The 16417-nt window shown below is 42.9% G+C and overlaps 1 protein-coding gene across 5 annotated transcripts; it reads left to right on the top strand.

Moving 5' to 3' along the window:
• Positions 1-217: 217 nt before the first annotated feature.
• LOC133400155 (protein SOGA1-like) lies at positions 218-15734 on the top strand. Of its 5 annotated transcripts, XM_061672616.1 has the most exons (10): positions 218-939; positions 3210-3434; positions 4580-4738; positions 6262-6333; positions 7353-8459; positions 10162-10275; positions 11581-11630; positions 13041-14193; positions 14559-14741; positions 15598-15734. In XM_061672616.1, the coding sequence occupies exons 1-9, from the start codon at positions 322-324 to the stop codon at positions 14691-14693; spliced, it is 3633 nt and encodes a 1210-aa protein (XP_061528600.1). In that variant the 5' UTR covers positions 218-321; the 3' UTR covers positions 14694-14741; positions 15598-15734. The 5 variants fall into 5 exon arrangements, with proteins under 5 accessions (XP_061528600.1, XP_061528843.1, XP_061528683.1 ...); XM_061672859.1 differs by lacking the exon at positions 15598-15734 and having other exon boundaries at positions 8406-8459; positions 14559-14790; XM_061672699.1 differs by lacking the exon at positions 15598-15734 and having other exon boundaries at positions 7371-8459; positions 14559-14790.
• The last annotated feature ends 683 nt before the right edge of the window (positions 15735-16417 follow it).

Genomic DNA, 16417 nt, shown 5'->3' with positions numbered 1-16417 from the left:
TACGTTGTAGTGATGAACAATGTCGGTTGTAATTCTCTTGAAAAGGTGGAGGATAAATATGTTAATAGCTGTAGTTACGCTTCATAAATCTCCCTGTAGCCATCGCTGAAGTGACTGTTTTTATTTTGTAACACTAACCGGAAATGTGTTATGACAGTTTTTCAGTCTTGAGGATAAAAAGCCATTGGTGTCTGTCTGCATCAGCCAGAAAGGTCAACACAACAGGCGATTTTAAACACGTCCCGGTCAGCCCGTATTGATGACGCCCAACTTTTTTACGCTTCCTGGTATAAAACAAAAGAGGGATAACATGTCGCCGGGATGAACAGAGAAGGAGACCGATGCGTAAAGAGTGCGCCCCGGAGCCAGAAGCCATCCTCTAGGTTGTCTCAACAGGGAACCGTCCAGAGGAGGAAAAAGGAGTCCACGTCGAAAGACAGCCAAAGCAGCGGTCAGCCAAGAGGAACATCGGAAGGTAACCGTGGCTCCGGTAAAGACGGGAAACCAACGGGAAAACGTCCGGGGGGCAGCGCCGTGACAGTATGCCAGAGGAAACTCTCCGACGCCAGCAACACGTCCGAGGACCTGAGCAAAGACTCCGGCTGCTTGTCGGGGAAACCCTCCTCCTCCGACAGCAGCTCGGAAATATCCGATTGTACGTGGGAGGGCAACAAGCGCGACTCTCCCATCAGCGACAATGAATTAAGATGGACTGACGGGAGAGTTGACAAGAGGCCGGTGAGTGGGGGCAAAGACGACGCCAAAGAGGGCATACAAGCAGCGGGGAACGCTTGCTCGCGCCCCCTGGATGCTGCTGCTGGAGGGGCCCTCACCTTGTTGAACTCCTCGGTGGCATTTATGGATCTCATGATGGCAGAGACCACCGATGACCTGGTCAGGGAAGTGGAAGATTTGAGGTCGGAGAATGAGTATTTGAGGGTAAGGCACTTCAATTCCGCGTGAGTAAGCCGGCAGTCTATTCTTTGGGAAATGTATCCAACCTGCATCAACTGTTCTACAACATAATCTTCTTACAGAAAGATCAGGATATTTCTCTTCTGGGAGAAATTTAAGGATGACCCTAAAAGGCACTATAACCTTCAGAGATTGACTTAATCTGACTTTGTTTTTACTGTTCAATGTTTCAATACTTTTTGCACAATTTGCTGTTCTCTAATAAGAAACAGAATGGCAAAATTCACAACAGGTTTTTGAGCCATGGACGTTTCCAGTATGTCTTTCTGTAGCTCTTCTAGTCTTTCGGTATCTCTGCTGATTACACTGTGACACTCTAAACTCAGTGGTCACTTTCTTTTGAGAACGAGTTATAATCCCTAACACGGTGGCGAGGTACTGTTGATGAAGTTCCTCGAGTGTCATCTTTGGTCTCATGATGTCAAAACATGAACAGCAGGAAACGGAGGACCATTTAAATACCAGTTCTAATTGAATCAGGAAATCTACTTGTTCATTCATTGACCTGTTGTGAATTTTGCCGTTCAGCTTCTTGTTAGAGAACAGCAAGTTGTGCAAAAAGTATTGAAGCATTGAACAGTTAAGATGTGCATTGGAAGTTTAGACAAAGTTGAGGAAAAAAGTACTGAAACATTGAACAGTTGGACACGTGCATGCATAGGTGTAGAGATGGTCAAACTAAGTTCACATGTAAAGGTTCTAGTGCACATTAGGGTCATTCTGAAATTTCACCCGAAAGCCGAAGATCCTTAACTTTTCTGTGAGCAGTGTATCAGCACCTTTCATGTACCACTAAACGGGGCCCACACGTACCAATAGTGGTACTCGTACTTAGGGTTGGGCATCAAAAATCGAGACTAACCTTCCGGTTCTCCCGGAACCGTTCAAATTAAAACATTTTGGTTCCCAGTTTCAATGTCTGGTCCTCCAGCTGCGAAGAAGAAGTGGCGAAAAGCAACGAAGACGCGGCGATGACGTGCTTGTGCCCAACGGCGGCGACGGCGAACAAAAGTGTGTCTTAACTTTGTTACAGTGAATGACCAATTGCCTCAGTGCAAGTTGGGATAAGACTATATTGTGCAAAGGAGGCTTTCACCATGTGTAGCTTGTGACGCGCTCCGAGCCTCAGCCTACACCGTGCGGAGCTTCAGTGAAGTCAACTCTCAGTCACCTGGGTGAGTGAAACGATAAAATACGTCTACATTCACGTCTCCAACATTGAGGCAGCTAACAAGGTGAACGGTTGGTTGCACTTTTGCACTGATGGTTTTTAGCGTTTATTTTAGTCTTCAAACCAACGTAAGCGGCGATCACAAAAACAAATAAATAATAATTTAAAAAAAGCTTAACATTGGGCTAAAATGTCATCGTAAGCAACTTTACATCAGAGTGAATTGGGACAAAATTCACATAAACGTCTCACTCTGTCACAAACCCTAACCTTGCCGCAATCAACCTTTTATAGCATTTGGTTCCATCCATTAAAAAAAAAAAACATAAATCACAGGTGCCGTGTGAAGTTACTGTTCGTGTCAAAATGCTGAGTTCCGGTGTGTACCCTTCAAAATATAAGTCAAGTTAAAACTTGCACATATAAACCCTTTGACGTGATGAACCAGAATACAGGGGCAGCAATGTAGCTATATGTGAAGAAGAAAAAAAAAAGTCTTTTTGCAATTGAAGTCAACTGGGTGAGGGAAACAATAACATAAAATAGTTAAAACAGCTATAATAACTATTTTAACAATGATATATTTAACTTCGCTCAAGCATTCATTATTGAATATAAAGTCAATTGGGTTAGTTCCACACACATTGCCTTTTAGTTCATATGCTTGATATTGATACTGGTTATAAAGAACCTCGAGTCAAATGTTAATTTTAATCTATGCTGCAGGCTGTTAAAAAAATGGATGTTCATAATTTGGACACTCTTTATTTAAACCATGCAAACCTTTTTGAGCCAGACCCCTAAAAGAACCGGAATCGAGAATCGTTTGGAACCGGAACCGGAACCGGAACCGCTCAAATTCAAACAATGCCCAACCCTACTCGTATTACACTTTGAGAATCACTGGGCCGGGATACAGTATGTGTGGGTTAGACTACAAATTCCCTGTGATGCTGTACAGGATAAGTGCTATTCAAAAATAGATGGATGAGCTCAGTGAAATATGTCTATAGCCTTATAGCAGTGGTGTCGGTAGATAAGCATCGTGTGGTGTACGTCCCAGGATGAGGTGGAGGAGCTGCGCTGCGAGATGTTGGAGATGCGTGACATGTTCCAGGAGGAGGAGACACGCCAGCTGCAGGATCTGCGGCATCAGCTGGAGCAGGCCAACAAAACCTGCCGCATCCTTCAGTACCGTCTCCGCAAGGCTGAGCGACGCAGCATCAGAGTGGCCCAGACAGGGCAGGTGGACGGGGAGCTGGTCAGAAACCTTGAACATGACATCAAGGTCAGTCTTGTGGGGAAAAAGATTTGTTCTGATGTAGAATATATGAAACAAATGATTGAGGACAAAGGCTGGTAAAAGTAGAAATAATGATTCAACTCCTGAAGTAAAAGTACAATAGTGCAAACTCTGAAATTTACAAAAGTAAAACAATATTTTTACTGTCAATTGAGTACAATACCCGTTTTAATAACTTGGCACAAGAGAAAAAATAACTTGTCTCCACACAAATGAGTTTTCTTCTCTTATCAACTTGCATAGTGCTTGTACTGACAACAAAAATCACTCAACACAGCGGAAAATTTTTGAATGCCAAAAGCCAGTCATTTTTAGGTTGGCACAAGACACGACACATTAGCCATGAATCAGTCAGTAGTTCAATTAAGATTTTAACTGCGGTTGACTTAATTGAAAAGTAAAGAGTAGAAAGTTAGAGATACTGTATCTGTTTTCAAATGTAGGGAGTGAAAGTAAAAAGTCATCATAAAAATAAGTACAGTGGACCCTCGAAAATCCGTGAATAATTGATGCTCATTATAAATGCCACGAAGAAAATATTTTTTTTTCTTTGAAAATGTTTGCCTGAAAAAAGCATGAATAATTAGGGGATTGGGGAAAAATACAGCAAATAACGGGGGTTAGGAGGTTCCCCCCTAAAAAAAAAAAAAAAAGCCATGAATGCTGAACAGCGAATATGCGTGGGTCCACTGTACTCAAGTAAAGTACAGATAGATACTTGGAAAAAAAAAATCTAATTGAGTACAGTCATGAAGTATTTGTACTTGATTACTTCCCACCACTGATTACAAACCATCATACTTAGTCAATTAGACAGGTGCACATCCACAGCTGTGAAGTATTTCCTGTTCTTGCTCTTGAATGACTGCATAGAAAGTCTCACCCATGCACCCTGTTTTTGACTTTACCAAACTATTGTGTGTATCAGTGATGAGTGGTCCTTCAAAGGTTGGTAAAAGTGCAGGAATCTTACAGGAATCATGCCAAATTCATCTTCTAAATTTGCTGTAATGTATTGTGAGAACATTGGTGGTTTTCTTGCAAATTCCAACCAAACAACGGCTCTCCACTTTTTCCTTAAAGCTATCTGATGGGAGCACCAAATATTCCGTTATTGGTTTTGCATGCAGGTTGCAAAGAGCGTCTCCCTGCGACTGTACAATGAGCTGGAGGTAGTGCAGAAGAAGAACGGCCAGTTGGACTGGGAGAATGAGATGCTTCGAGAGAAGACTCAGGAGCTGGAGGTGGTCAAGCACGTCTTGCAGGCCGAGTTGGAGAAAGCCAGAGAGGTGAGACTTTTTAGCACTGAATCCATGCGTTGGGTGGAAATATGCAGTCGAAATCCAAAAGTGTCCAAGAACCCCATGGTTACCCCTCACAGCTGCGCCCGTCCCAGCCAGCTGCGCCCCTCATCCAAAGGACATCAGACGACGCCCTGATATGAGTACAGGGGCCGGGCCGGCAGCTGCCTGGTGCCGTGGTGGGTGCAGCCGCCTGGTATGCTGAAGTCTGACCTCTTAACGCAGCTGACATCCTCAACGGAGAAGACAGAGAGAAGGGAGTAGAGGGTGCAAGCAAGAGAGAGATTACCAAAATAGACCCAAGCTTTTCTGCTTCTATTAAGCCTGGCTAAATCGGGATCAGCATGTATTATGGCATTCAGCAAGGCGGGAGTTGGCATACCGACACAGTGACCTACAGCCATCAATGAATGTTCTTTTACTGATGGGTAACACTTACACCCTGAAAGTGTCGCAGTTTCCGCATCGATGTTATCCTTGAGGCCAGCAGCCATTATTCACTCGTGACATGTGTCTGCTTTAATCCAGGATTCTGTACTTTGGCCCAAGCTCAGTCTGAGACAGCTGCTTGCAAGGAAAATCCACTTAGATTACCTCATCCAGGAGCCCCAAACCCAGTTTGAGAATTGTCAACTCTCACATTGCAATTGGACTGAGTGTCTGCGACCCCGTTTGTTACATTACACTGAGCATCAAATTGAAAACTTCTGAAAGGAACAAATGTTTTTTTTTTAACAGTGCTGCTCAGATGAGTTTTATTAGTTTTTTTTAATACCCCAGCACTCAGCTGAGTCACCTTTGATAAGACAAAAAATCTTTATTCGATATTAAAATAAAAATAATTTGAAATATATGTGTTTCTGTTCTTAAATGACCAGGAAAAATAGTATATAGGTAATTATGAGTAAAGTTGTTTTGTTGATCTCTGTTGTCTGATTTCATGACGTATTTACAGTCTGGGTCGCACAAATCTTGACCCATTGACTCTCGTTAAAGGTTTGACATGCCCAGTTGCTCCTCTTCAGTCCAAATGATAGGCCCAAGATGGAGTGTTCCATTCCAGCACGCCGAGCTGGCCGACTTGTCAATCAGCGACAGCCGGATCCGAATGTGATGTCGGCTCCGTGGCGGGAGGGTCGTGTGTGTGTGTGTGTGTGTGTGTGTGTAAACGGCTCTCAAGTTGAACTTCCGTAGTTGAGACGATTGGAAAATGGAGGAGATATTAAGTACTTCAGTGAATTCACTTAAATCAACACCTTTCTAGAGGGGAATGTACCAGCAGATTAGCGGAACCTTGAAGCGAAGGCGCACGGACGTACAAAGCACTCCAAAGGTTACTCGATGCATCTTGTGCATCAGTGCAGTGTGCAAGGAATTAGGCCACCGAGGAAGGTTTTGTGTCACCTGGAACGCAGAATTAGAAAACTGCAAAATTCCTTATTTTTATGTAATTAATAATCAAATTCTCACCTTTAAGTCAAAGCCACATACAGTATTGTTTTATTTTTCAGAGCTTTTTAAAGAGGCGAAGCACCAGATCAACAGCCAGTAAAACCGAGCGGAGGCTCTCTCAACAGATTGAGGTTTGTTTTTGTTCTTGTTGTTGTTGTTTAAATATGGCTGCAGATATGACACAGTGTATACAGTTTACCAGGGGTGGGCAAAGTATGGCCCACTGAGCATTTACATTATCACGAAGGTATTTGTTGCAGTAATTATTACTTTTTCCCCTAAAATTTAATTCAAATGGGTTTATAAATTTTTTCCCCTGCATTTATATTATTAAATAACTGGTTAATTGGATTATTATAAATAACGAAAGGTAAATGTCTTTACTTTTAAATGAATTGGTTGATTAATTCTTCTTACATGAATTCTAAATAAAATAAGATTTTTAATAAATTTTTTTGTATTCAAATCAACCATTCATCCACCCATCCATTTTTTATATATATCCTGAATATCCTGTTCAAGGTCACGGGTGAGCTGGATCCTATCGCAGCTGACTTAAGGCGAAAGGCAAACTATGCCCTGGACTTGTTGCCTAGTCAGTGCAGGGCTTAAAATAAACCATTTGAAATCAAATTAAAAAAGTTAAATAGTTTAAATGTTTCATTTGTATTATTTCATTAAATAATGGGCTGTTTTATTATAATTAGTTATAAACAATAAAATAACGAGCATTTGATTTGAAATTTTCTTACATCAATTATTGAAATGTTAGAAAAATGAACTTTTCTTTTTTTCTTTTTATTTTATTTATGCATTTATTTATTTTTAACCTCTTGTACGTGACCTGGCTACAGAGCCCCAAAAGGGGCAGGTTGCAAAAATACAAATAAATTGTGTTTCTCGTGTCAAAATCTTCTCATGTTCAAAAGAATGCTTCCTTCTTTCTCATGAGGACTAAAATGTTTTCCGTGCACACGAGAACATTTTCTCTTACACGCAAGAAACAGGTTTTATTTATTTTTTCCCCCACATCTCTTTCGGGGCTCCATATCCTTGCCCATCTGTCTGTTTACAAAAACAAATGTGGCCATTGAGCACAAATTTTGCCCACCCCTGCTATATACAGCAACTCTCAAACTTGTCTATAAAGGTCCTGCCTTCAATGCAGGATGACAGCGATCTCAAGTGCCAACTCCACTTTGCCAAAGAAGAATTGGCTCTCATGTGCAAGAAGCTCACCAAGTTAGTGTCAGAGAGCGAGGTCATGCACGAGCAGCTGGCCAGGTACCATTCAGCTTACGGCGATGTCGACGCCTCCCAGTCGCCCGAGGGCAAACTAAAGTCCGCCTACGCCCGGGAGGCGGAGGTCAAAGTTCATTTGAAACTGGTAGAAGAGGAAGCCATGCTCCTGAGCCGCCGCATCGTTGAGCTGGAGATGGAGAACCGTGGGCTGCGAGCGGAAATGAACGACTTGAGGGAGAGAGATGGCGCAGGGGGAGCCGAGGAGGAGGAGAATCGGAATGTTTTGGACGGACATCTGTCACCTTCCACCTTGAGGAAGAACAGAAATGAAAGAGGTCAGATTTTGAAAACGACAAGTGCTGTGCGTGATGAACGGGCAACAGTGGAGACTGAAGGGCAGCTTCCTTCTTGCCACATCACAAGAGAAGGTCCCGTAGGGGGCGAGTGGAACCCATTAGACAGCGTTGGCAACAAGTCACCTGACAGCAGCTCCAAAGGAATGACTGTGACAGATTATACAACTCTTGCGGCTCTCCGAGATCATTCCTGCATTTTGTGTTCGGCCATCCAGCTCATTAAAACTACACCCAAAAACGGCCATTGCTCATCCCCCTCCAGTGCGCTTATGCCACCAACAGATGGTAAAACAGAGTCCTTATTCTCCTCAGGGCCTTTGAATGAGGCACTGGTGGTTCTGCAGGCCATGCTGCAGGCTTTTATCATGAGGATGGAAGTTCTTCTAAGTGGCAAAAATCCCCCTCACCAGGAAGGTCACGCTTGGGGTTCCTACTTGTTCTCCGCTCTCAATGGAGAATATGTGGATCAGGACACTATCAGTCAAGGTTTCATTGAGTCAGGAACACAGCAGGAATGCGTTCAAGTTGATGTGGATGAAGGAGCAAAACAAACCGCACAAAGGCTGTCATCCAAATGGGACCTGAGAATGCAACTTTCCATGCAGATTCTGTGGATCCTGCATCAGTGGTGTCAAGAATCCATACTGGAAGGAAAAGAGGTAACTGAATGTTTTTTGTGTGCTTTTTCAATACAGCATTCACCATTAAAGGGGAACTAAAAGCAAGATGTCAAAACTTGCTGTTATATTGTAAATGTGCATATCTTATTTATGAGCTGCTGTTTCTTTAAATTTACAAAGTATTTATTCTACAACAATTATGTTTGAAAAATTGCATCTGCCTTCGTTTACTCGTTTATGGGGGCCGCCATTCTTAGGTCTGTTCACGCTCGTGAGAATTTGCGAGAATGTGATGTTTACTCGCCGGTTCCGGCTCATTATGCAGCTTTATTGACTGAGAAAAAACATACAGAGTTACTAAATATTCAACTGTAAAAAGCTACATATTGTCGCTGTTGGGCGGAATCCTCACATCTCCAAAATCACTACTTTTCGGAATGTAAAAAATCTTGCTTGAATGACCAAACAGTCAACTAAATTAATCGTTCAAGTTGGTATTATACCTTATTGCTATCATATACCGTTACGTGCCAACATCAACTTGACACCAACTCAAAATAATGGTCAATCGCTAATTTAATATGCTTACAAATCTGTAATTTATTACACTTTCATTGATTAAAATGGGGCGGCATGGTGGACGACTGGGGTTCAGAATCCCGTCGCCGCCTGTGTGGAGTTTGCATGTTGCTTCCCGTGCCTGCGTGGGTTTTCTCCAGGCACTCCGGTTTCCTCCCACATTCCCAAAACATGCAACGGTAGGTTCATTGAAGACTCTAAATTGCCCATAGGTGTGAACGTGGGTATGAATGGTTGTTTGTTTGTATGTGCCCTGCGATTGGCTGGCGACCAGTTCAGGGTGTACCCTGCTTCTCGCCTAAAGATAGCTGGGATAGGCTCCAGCACGCCTACGAACCTAGTGAGGATAAGTGGCACGGAAAAGGGATTAATGGATAGATGGATGATTTAAAATGGTAGAATTTGGCACTGGCACCAGCCATTCACATTAGTCTGCCACTCATGCCGGCGAGATAAATAGCCTTTCATACTTCCCAATACCAAACGACTGTGGTCATGTCAATTTCCCGAACTCTTCTTCAAAGGTCTAAGAGCCATGAGTGAGGCAATAATTAAGACGATGAGGTGGCAGTGTAATCAGTGGAAATGAATCTGTCCGCAAATGTACCTTCGTGGCTGACCAGTTCCTTCTGCACCGAAGCATTACAATGATCAATTTTTAACAAAACAGGCTCACTCAAATGTATCTAACCTAACTATTTTCACTCGTTATTGTCATCCAGACTCGTAATCTTGGGGTGACAGTTATGCTTCATGGCTCTGCAGAGTTAAGAATGAGTTGGAATTTTACAACACTTCTCAGACAGATTTTTTTTCTCTAGCTGTTTCAACACTTTAAATTTGTTGATGCGTAAAAATCACAGACAACATGAGACAGAGCGATATTTTAGCAATTGCAAAATCTATCGCAGTTGGTAAGTCTCAATTGTCGCTTCGTCACTTTCAGTCTGACGTTGCTATCTCGCCCAACATGGCGCCCCCCTTACATTAATTATTCTTTTTCATTCTTATTCCACAGATGCAATATTAATCAGAATGCTGTGTTTTGACAAGTGTTGGCCCGTACTGTACAATGTATTCTTGCTTTAAAAATGTTTTGGGGTTTAGTTCACCGTTAAGCATCAGCTAAAGCTCAGCTCATATGTGGATTTATTTGATTTAGGCTAAGGACAAACGCATGACGAAGTTGCAAGATTTGTTGCAGCGCGTCGGTGCTGAGCTCAAGGGGGAAACACTTGACGGCCAGACCATTGGTGTCCAGAACAAGGCAGCTGAGGTGAGGACATGTCCCCCCTCACTGTGGGAAGCGGGAAGTCCTTCTGATGATCTTTCTCTCTGGCCATACGCCCTCTTGACAGTACAACAGGCACCATCAGCGGACTCATGCCAGAGTATTGGGGCTAATCTCCTTTCTTGGCTGCAGCCAAACAGGCCAGGAATGTTCAAATACAATCTGCTGTACGAAAACATAGCGAAACCATCATCCTGAGGTCCAAACCTACATCTCGAGACATCCTTTCAACGTGTTAATGCACTATAGAAATCCAAACATTTGAGTTCATGCAAATACAAGGGTCAGCATCTGCTTAGCAAGCAACAGATTGACTCCCTTAATGGTTGTTTTTCCACCAGGGGCCAGACTATAATCCTTTTTCTTTTTCTCATCTCGTGTGTGGAGAGTCAATAGCTACCAATGCACATCATGCCCTAAGTAAGAAAAAAAGTAAGAAAGAAACAAAATGTATTGAACTCAGCCAAAACCAATGCTCAACCAGTCACTGTGGCAGTCCTTGCTGATGTTGAACCATTATGCTTACCCTCAATGTTTGACACGTCTGCTTTGAGAATAGTGGAAAAATACAGTAGTACCTTACCATACAAGTGATCCGACTTGTGGGTTTTTCGAGATACAAGCCGTCGTTTGGCCGATTTTCTGCTTTGCCTTACGAGCAAACATTTGCGATACAAGCCTGTGTGGTGGCAGTGAACTCAGCTCACTTCTCAACCATCAGCTGTTTGGCAGACAGTGAACAATTCTTCATAAAAGAATCTTCAAGCTTTTTAATGCCACTCCCAGTTAAAGTTTACTGTCCCAGTAAACATAATACAAAGAGAACTGCATGTGTATTGACAACAACCCCACAACTTGGCCTTATGTTAGCTTAATGCTAATACACGATAAAAAAGTCATAGATGGGCTTGTGAATAACATCTATGTAACATCTATGTGGTGGTGTTATAATGCTTCAAGCAATGGATAGTTGAACACAAATGGTGCTTTAACAGAGACAATATAACAATACTAATGGGCATATGTTCTTTATCCTCTGCGAAAAAACGACCAATATTACTGCAGTTTACTGAGTCAGTTACAGTAGTTGTGAAACTCTTCTTCGTTTGTGTCTTAATGACAGCCACCCAGTGGCCAAGTTACGCACACCAGGAGACGCAATGAATTAATAATGATGCAGAAACTGTTTAAATATCTGTACTGAAATGTCCTGCTTTGTGGACATCAAATCATCTCACATTTAACATCCTTTTCATATTCAGTCATCCATATTTTCTTCTCCATGCTCAGTGTGCTGTCAGTGGTGTCGTCACAGATGAAGTACACTCTGACGCCGACAGGTTAGTGGTTTGTACATTTACATCAAGGGTGTCCGAACGTTTTGCTCCAGGGGCCTCATACAGAAAAGGGCCACTTGACATTCTTCTCCTTTAATTTATTAAACATGCTGAAACCAATCCATCAGAGTAAATAGAGATATGCTAAATAATTATGTAGTTTTTTTAAATACAGTATATTATACAGTCCCTGTTTGACACACCAGTAAAGAGTATTTTTAACAACTCTGCCAAATTTGACAATCGCCAAATATCTAAAATGAGGCTTAAAAATCATTAAAAAAAAAAAAATCAACCCTTTCTCTATGCTGTCAAATGCTGGTGGGTGGGGTGTCCCGCTCAACTGTCAATCAAATGCCACTGCTACGACCTGGAAAATGGCTGCTACTTTGTCTAGCTTCTTTCTTATGCCTGCACATAACTTCATGTTTGAGCCACAAAAATATATTCGCTTATAGGCTGCAGTGGCTGGAATATATCCCACCAGGTCGTCATGGGGCTTTTCCACGCCGCAACAACGTGGCGCTCTAAAGCCGTGAGGCCAGCCTGAAGCAACTATCCACATGCTGGCTGTCATGTTGGACTTTTTAAAAAAATATGCTTTACCCTGCTCTTCCGCCTTCTCTCCGTGGCGTGTACGCACTCATGGCTAACAACGAGGCGTTCTAAAGCAGCCACATCAGCGGACTATCCGAAGGGAAGATGCATTTCTTGGGGTGTAGGCATCGCAAGCTAGCTAACTGCTCGTCGCAATTGCGTCGGTTAACCGTTGATGCGAACGAAGACGCTCAAATTCTCATATAGCGGGGAGAGGCAACCCATGGGGGCCCAGTGAGCTCCGGTGTTAGCCACAGACGAAAAATCTGGAAAACTGAAATGGTGAAAGAGAGTTTCGTGTTAGATCTCCACAACTGAATACTAACTGCATAGTCAGTGACTTATCTTCGAACATGTATAATGTATTACAAAAAACTGTGTGTTTACTTCATTGGAATCATTAATATGATTTGTTTCACAAATAGGACCATGACACGGAGTAGAAAGAAACAATCACAATTCCCACTGTTTTCTACTTAAACTGCATTATCTTTATTCATTGAGCCATTATAACTAGAAATTTATCAAGAAACTCTCCATATAAAAACAATGGTATTATTATTATTATTATTATTTGTAGCAGCAGATGTCATGTGAAAGACGTGGGTGTCGCAACTCCTACACTTCTCACACTGCCCGCCACCATTTTTTACAAACAACGACTTAGGTTGCGTTAACTGTTATTCTTAGTATCTGCCGTGGGCCTCTACAAAACTGACAGTGGGCTGTAAATGGCCCCTGTAGTTTGGACACCCCTGTTTTACATCAATGAGGTCTCTTTGGTTGTGGCTTACAGGCACCCCGCTGTGCTTGCAGAATATGCAGCTCCATTAGGATGAAACTTAAGCAGCAGCTTTCTCCACATGCCTACAGGCGGAAGAACTGGTGTTATCTAAACCAGCAGGCTTCCCTAGAGGACCAGGAACAGCGCGTTAAGACGTGGGACCATCTAATCATGCCGCTTAGCTTCCCTGATCTTGACTTTGAGCAGATGTCCGTGGAGAGAAGCCACACTGCACCAGAGAAGTCCGCTCTGCGCATTTACTACAGCCCCCCGTCCAAGCGCAGAGTCCAGCTGGCTCAGTTGAAGCTAAGCCCCGAAAGTGACAGAGAATCTATGGAAACGCAGTCTCCCTGGTGCACGCCGCCGACCTCCTTTTCAACACTTTGTGTCGGCTCTTCGGCCAACCTCAGCGACGATATGAAGGAGATGGCGGCTAGCTGGAGGCAGGGGGGTCACAGCGGCTCGCAGGTCAGCAGAACAAGATTAGTGGGCCGGGGGGTGGATGTGACCTGCTCTGGTACGCAGACTCACATGAGGCCGCTGATGGTGAGTGTTGGCCTGCAGACGGAAGGACACCAAGGCCCTGTAACTGTGAGAAACAGCCCCTCTCGGGTTGTCAACTCCTCTCTGATCTCCTCCCACTCTCGCTGTGTCTCCACCTCATTAGAGAGACTAAAAAGTAGAACCGAGCAATCCAGACTCTCTGCCTCTTCCCCTAAACTGTATCGAAGTCAATCTGCGTCTGGTGCATCCTCTAGTTTGAGCTCCTCATTTGCAGCCAACACTCGGCGTCGAACAGTGTGGAATCACCAAAGCCACTCTGGCTCAACGAGTCACAGATCTGCTGCAGGACAGAACCTCAACCCTCTTCATAGTGAGCATCCTGGTCAGAATATCAAGCCCCCCAACAAATCAGCAGGGGGTTTGGTCACTGAGTTTCTACGGCGAGTTAGCGGGCGGACAGAAAGACCGGTCCCGGGGTCGGCCCAGAAGATGAACAGCGGGCTAGAGCGCGTTCCCGTGAGGGCTTCGTCGTCCTTGTTGCCGAGGAGCGACAGTGTGACCAGGATCGTCAACCACAGATTCATGAGGCAGAGAGAGGAGGTCGGTCGAGCCCCAAATGAGGAGAAACGGAGAAGCAGAAGTAATGGTGCCGCGTATAGTCTGAGATCTCCCGTGGCAGAGGTGAGTGGAGCACAATAGTCCCAGCTTTCCCTTACCCGTGTGACGGATGCCAGCTTGTGTTTTGCAAATGTACGTTAGTCAAACTACACTTTCCCGAAATCCTCAAAAGAGGGTGCTGGCTGCTGAGCTAGCAGATACCAGTTTGCGCTGTGCAAATGAATGTCAGTCAAACCTCATTTCTCAGAATCCTCAGAGGGTGCTGGACAATGAGATAGAGGCCCTGGCTTTTACAGATCTCAGCGGTTTGTGCACTCGACGCTCAACCAGAGGGGATGGCAGTCACTGCCTGCATTTGACATTCAGCAGAGAAAATAGATTAAAAAATACTTTAGATCCTTCCACCTTCTCTTTGTCTCTCCGAGCAGGATGGAAGTTACGATTGCAGCTCCAGCAGCACCCTGACCTTCTGCTTTGCTCGTCCATTTCGTTCTACTCCGAGACAAACGTCCACCCAGAACAAAGTCACGAGATGCCAGACTGCAGAGTCCGACTGTGAATGAAGGACAATCACAGAGAGGACAGGATGGTGATGATGTGGTAAAATTGATGTGAGTGTGTTTAGGTGGACTGTGTTTGATTTTTTTCTTTTTTTTTTTATGGTGCAATTCTTTCTTTTTCTACTGTGTCCTTATATCATTCATAATGAGAGTTTAAACTACAGCGTTTGTCTGTGTTTATTTAAATATCCATCATTTTAACAGTTTAATAAACATTTTTGATCAACAACAAAAAATCATCCCCTTTCATCAACAAATATATCAGCTGTCCCTCAGCTCAATCAACAGGCGAGATGTTTTCAGACAGGTACTTCACTTTAACACATTCACTGCCATTGACGTCTTTAGAAGTCAAATATCCATGTTAACTGGGAAGGCTGGCAGTGATTAATTGCAGAATCAGATGGCATGTGCAGTCATCAAACACTGAAAACTAAATACAAATGAACAATATCAGTTCCACAATTAAGACAAATTACAGTGACGCATACGACTGTCTTCTTGTTCAAAGAAATTACCTCGTTCTGCTTGCTCGGAGCTTTGTTTTTTCCTCCTGTACCTAACACTCAAATACTGAAACATGAATGATGAAATGATGAACACAAATACAATTACATGAGTAAAAGTGATGAAAGTTTACCTTTGATCCTTCATATACATGGTCTTGAGATTCATGTCTTTTCTTTCCCTGCTCTATGTCCTAAAGCTCTTGTCGCCCAAGTCTCAGAGAGGACCATCTAGGATCTTTTAGCTTCACCTGAAATCAATTTGCGACTTAATCTTTGTTATGTTATTTAAGAGAGTGGCATCGCTTTGACTGTTGACTTGAAATACTTGCAAGAAGTTGTTTTTCTATATTGCAGCTGTTACAATTACAATAATTCCTGTTTCTTTCTACCTCTCGCAGGTTTCTGCGGACCTTAAAAAAAAAACACACACGAGTTGATCAAATGGTATTTCAAATGGCTCAAAACGTTTTGGACAGTGGTGTCCTGTAAAGTCTCTTACAATGCTGGATATGTATTCATATTTACACTAAGTGTAGTGCGCATACATGCTGTGATTTTGTGTGTGTTTTTTTTGTAGAGAAGCTACAACTTGTTCTATTGAATAAACACTTGAGCAAATCTGTCTATGCTTCACAATCATCACCTCACACAAGCTTGTTGTGTCACGTCAAAAAAGAAAAAAAGAAAAAGTAAGTAGTTAATGGAATATGACCTCAACACGCCATCCCTCCTTTACTTCTGCCTGCCTGACTCCTTAATCTTAAACAACCAGCATGCTGGTTTCTTATGTGACAGATTTAGATCATCAAACAAACACATGCACGTGATTGATGATCATATAGACTCAAATGTGAAAATGATTGAGTGAATGATTCTTTATAATAATGTTACTATACATACATCTGGGAAATGATCCAATTTCACTTGATTGGGCTGAGTTATTATTCTTCTTCTTATTTTACTACAAATAATGTATCTTTGTTCATCTATCTATGCAAGTGACGTATAGTGACAGCCAGGCAGAGCAATTCAATGCTCTTCCACTAGATGGCTGAAGACACAATTAAACTGCACGTGTATCAGCGGTTGCCGTTCATAAAACCGAATAATCGCTGAGTGTTCAACTAAACAAGCCCACATTTCACGCTGAGGAAGGAAACTTGTGAGTACATTGAGACGAGCTCATTATTTAAATCGATACTTTTTGTGACCTTTTGT

The sequence above is a fragment of the Phycodurus eques genome, chromosome 1 (genome assembly GCF_024500275.1).
Source record: "Phycodurus eques isolate BA_2022a chromosome 1, UOR_Pequ_1.1, whole genome shotgun sequence".
NCBI classification, from domain to species: Eukaryota; Metazoa; Chordata; class Actinopteri; order Syngnathiformes; family Syngnathidae; genus Phycodurus; species Phycodurus eques.
Note: the sequence above shows the minus strand (reverse complement) of the source record. Positions and strands in the feature narration are given on the sequence as shown.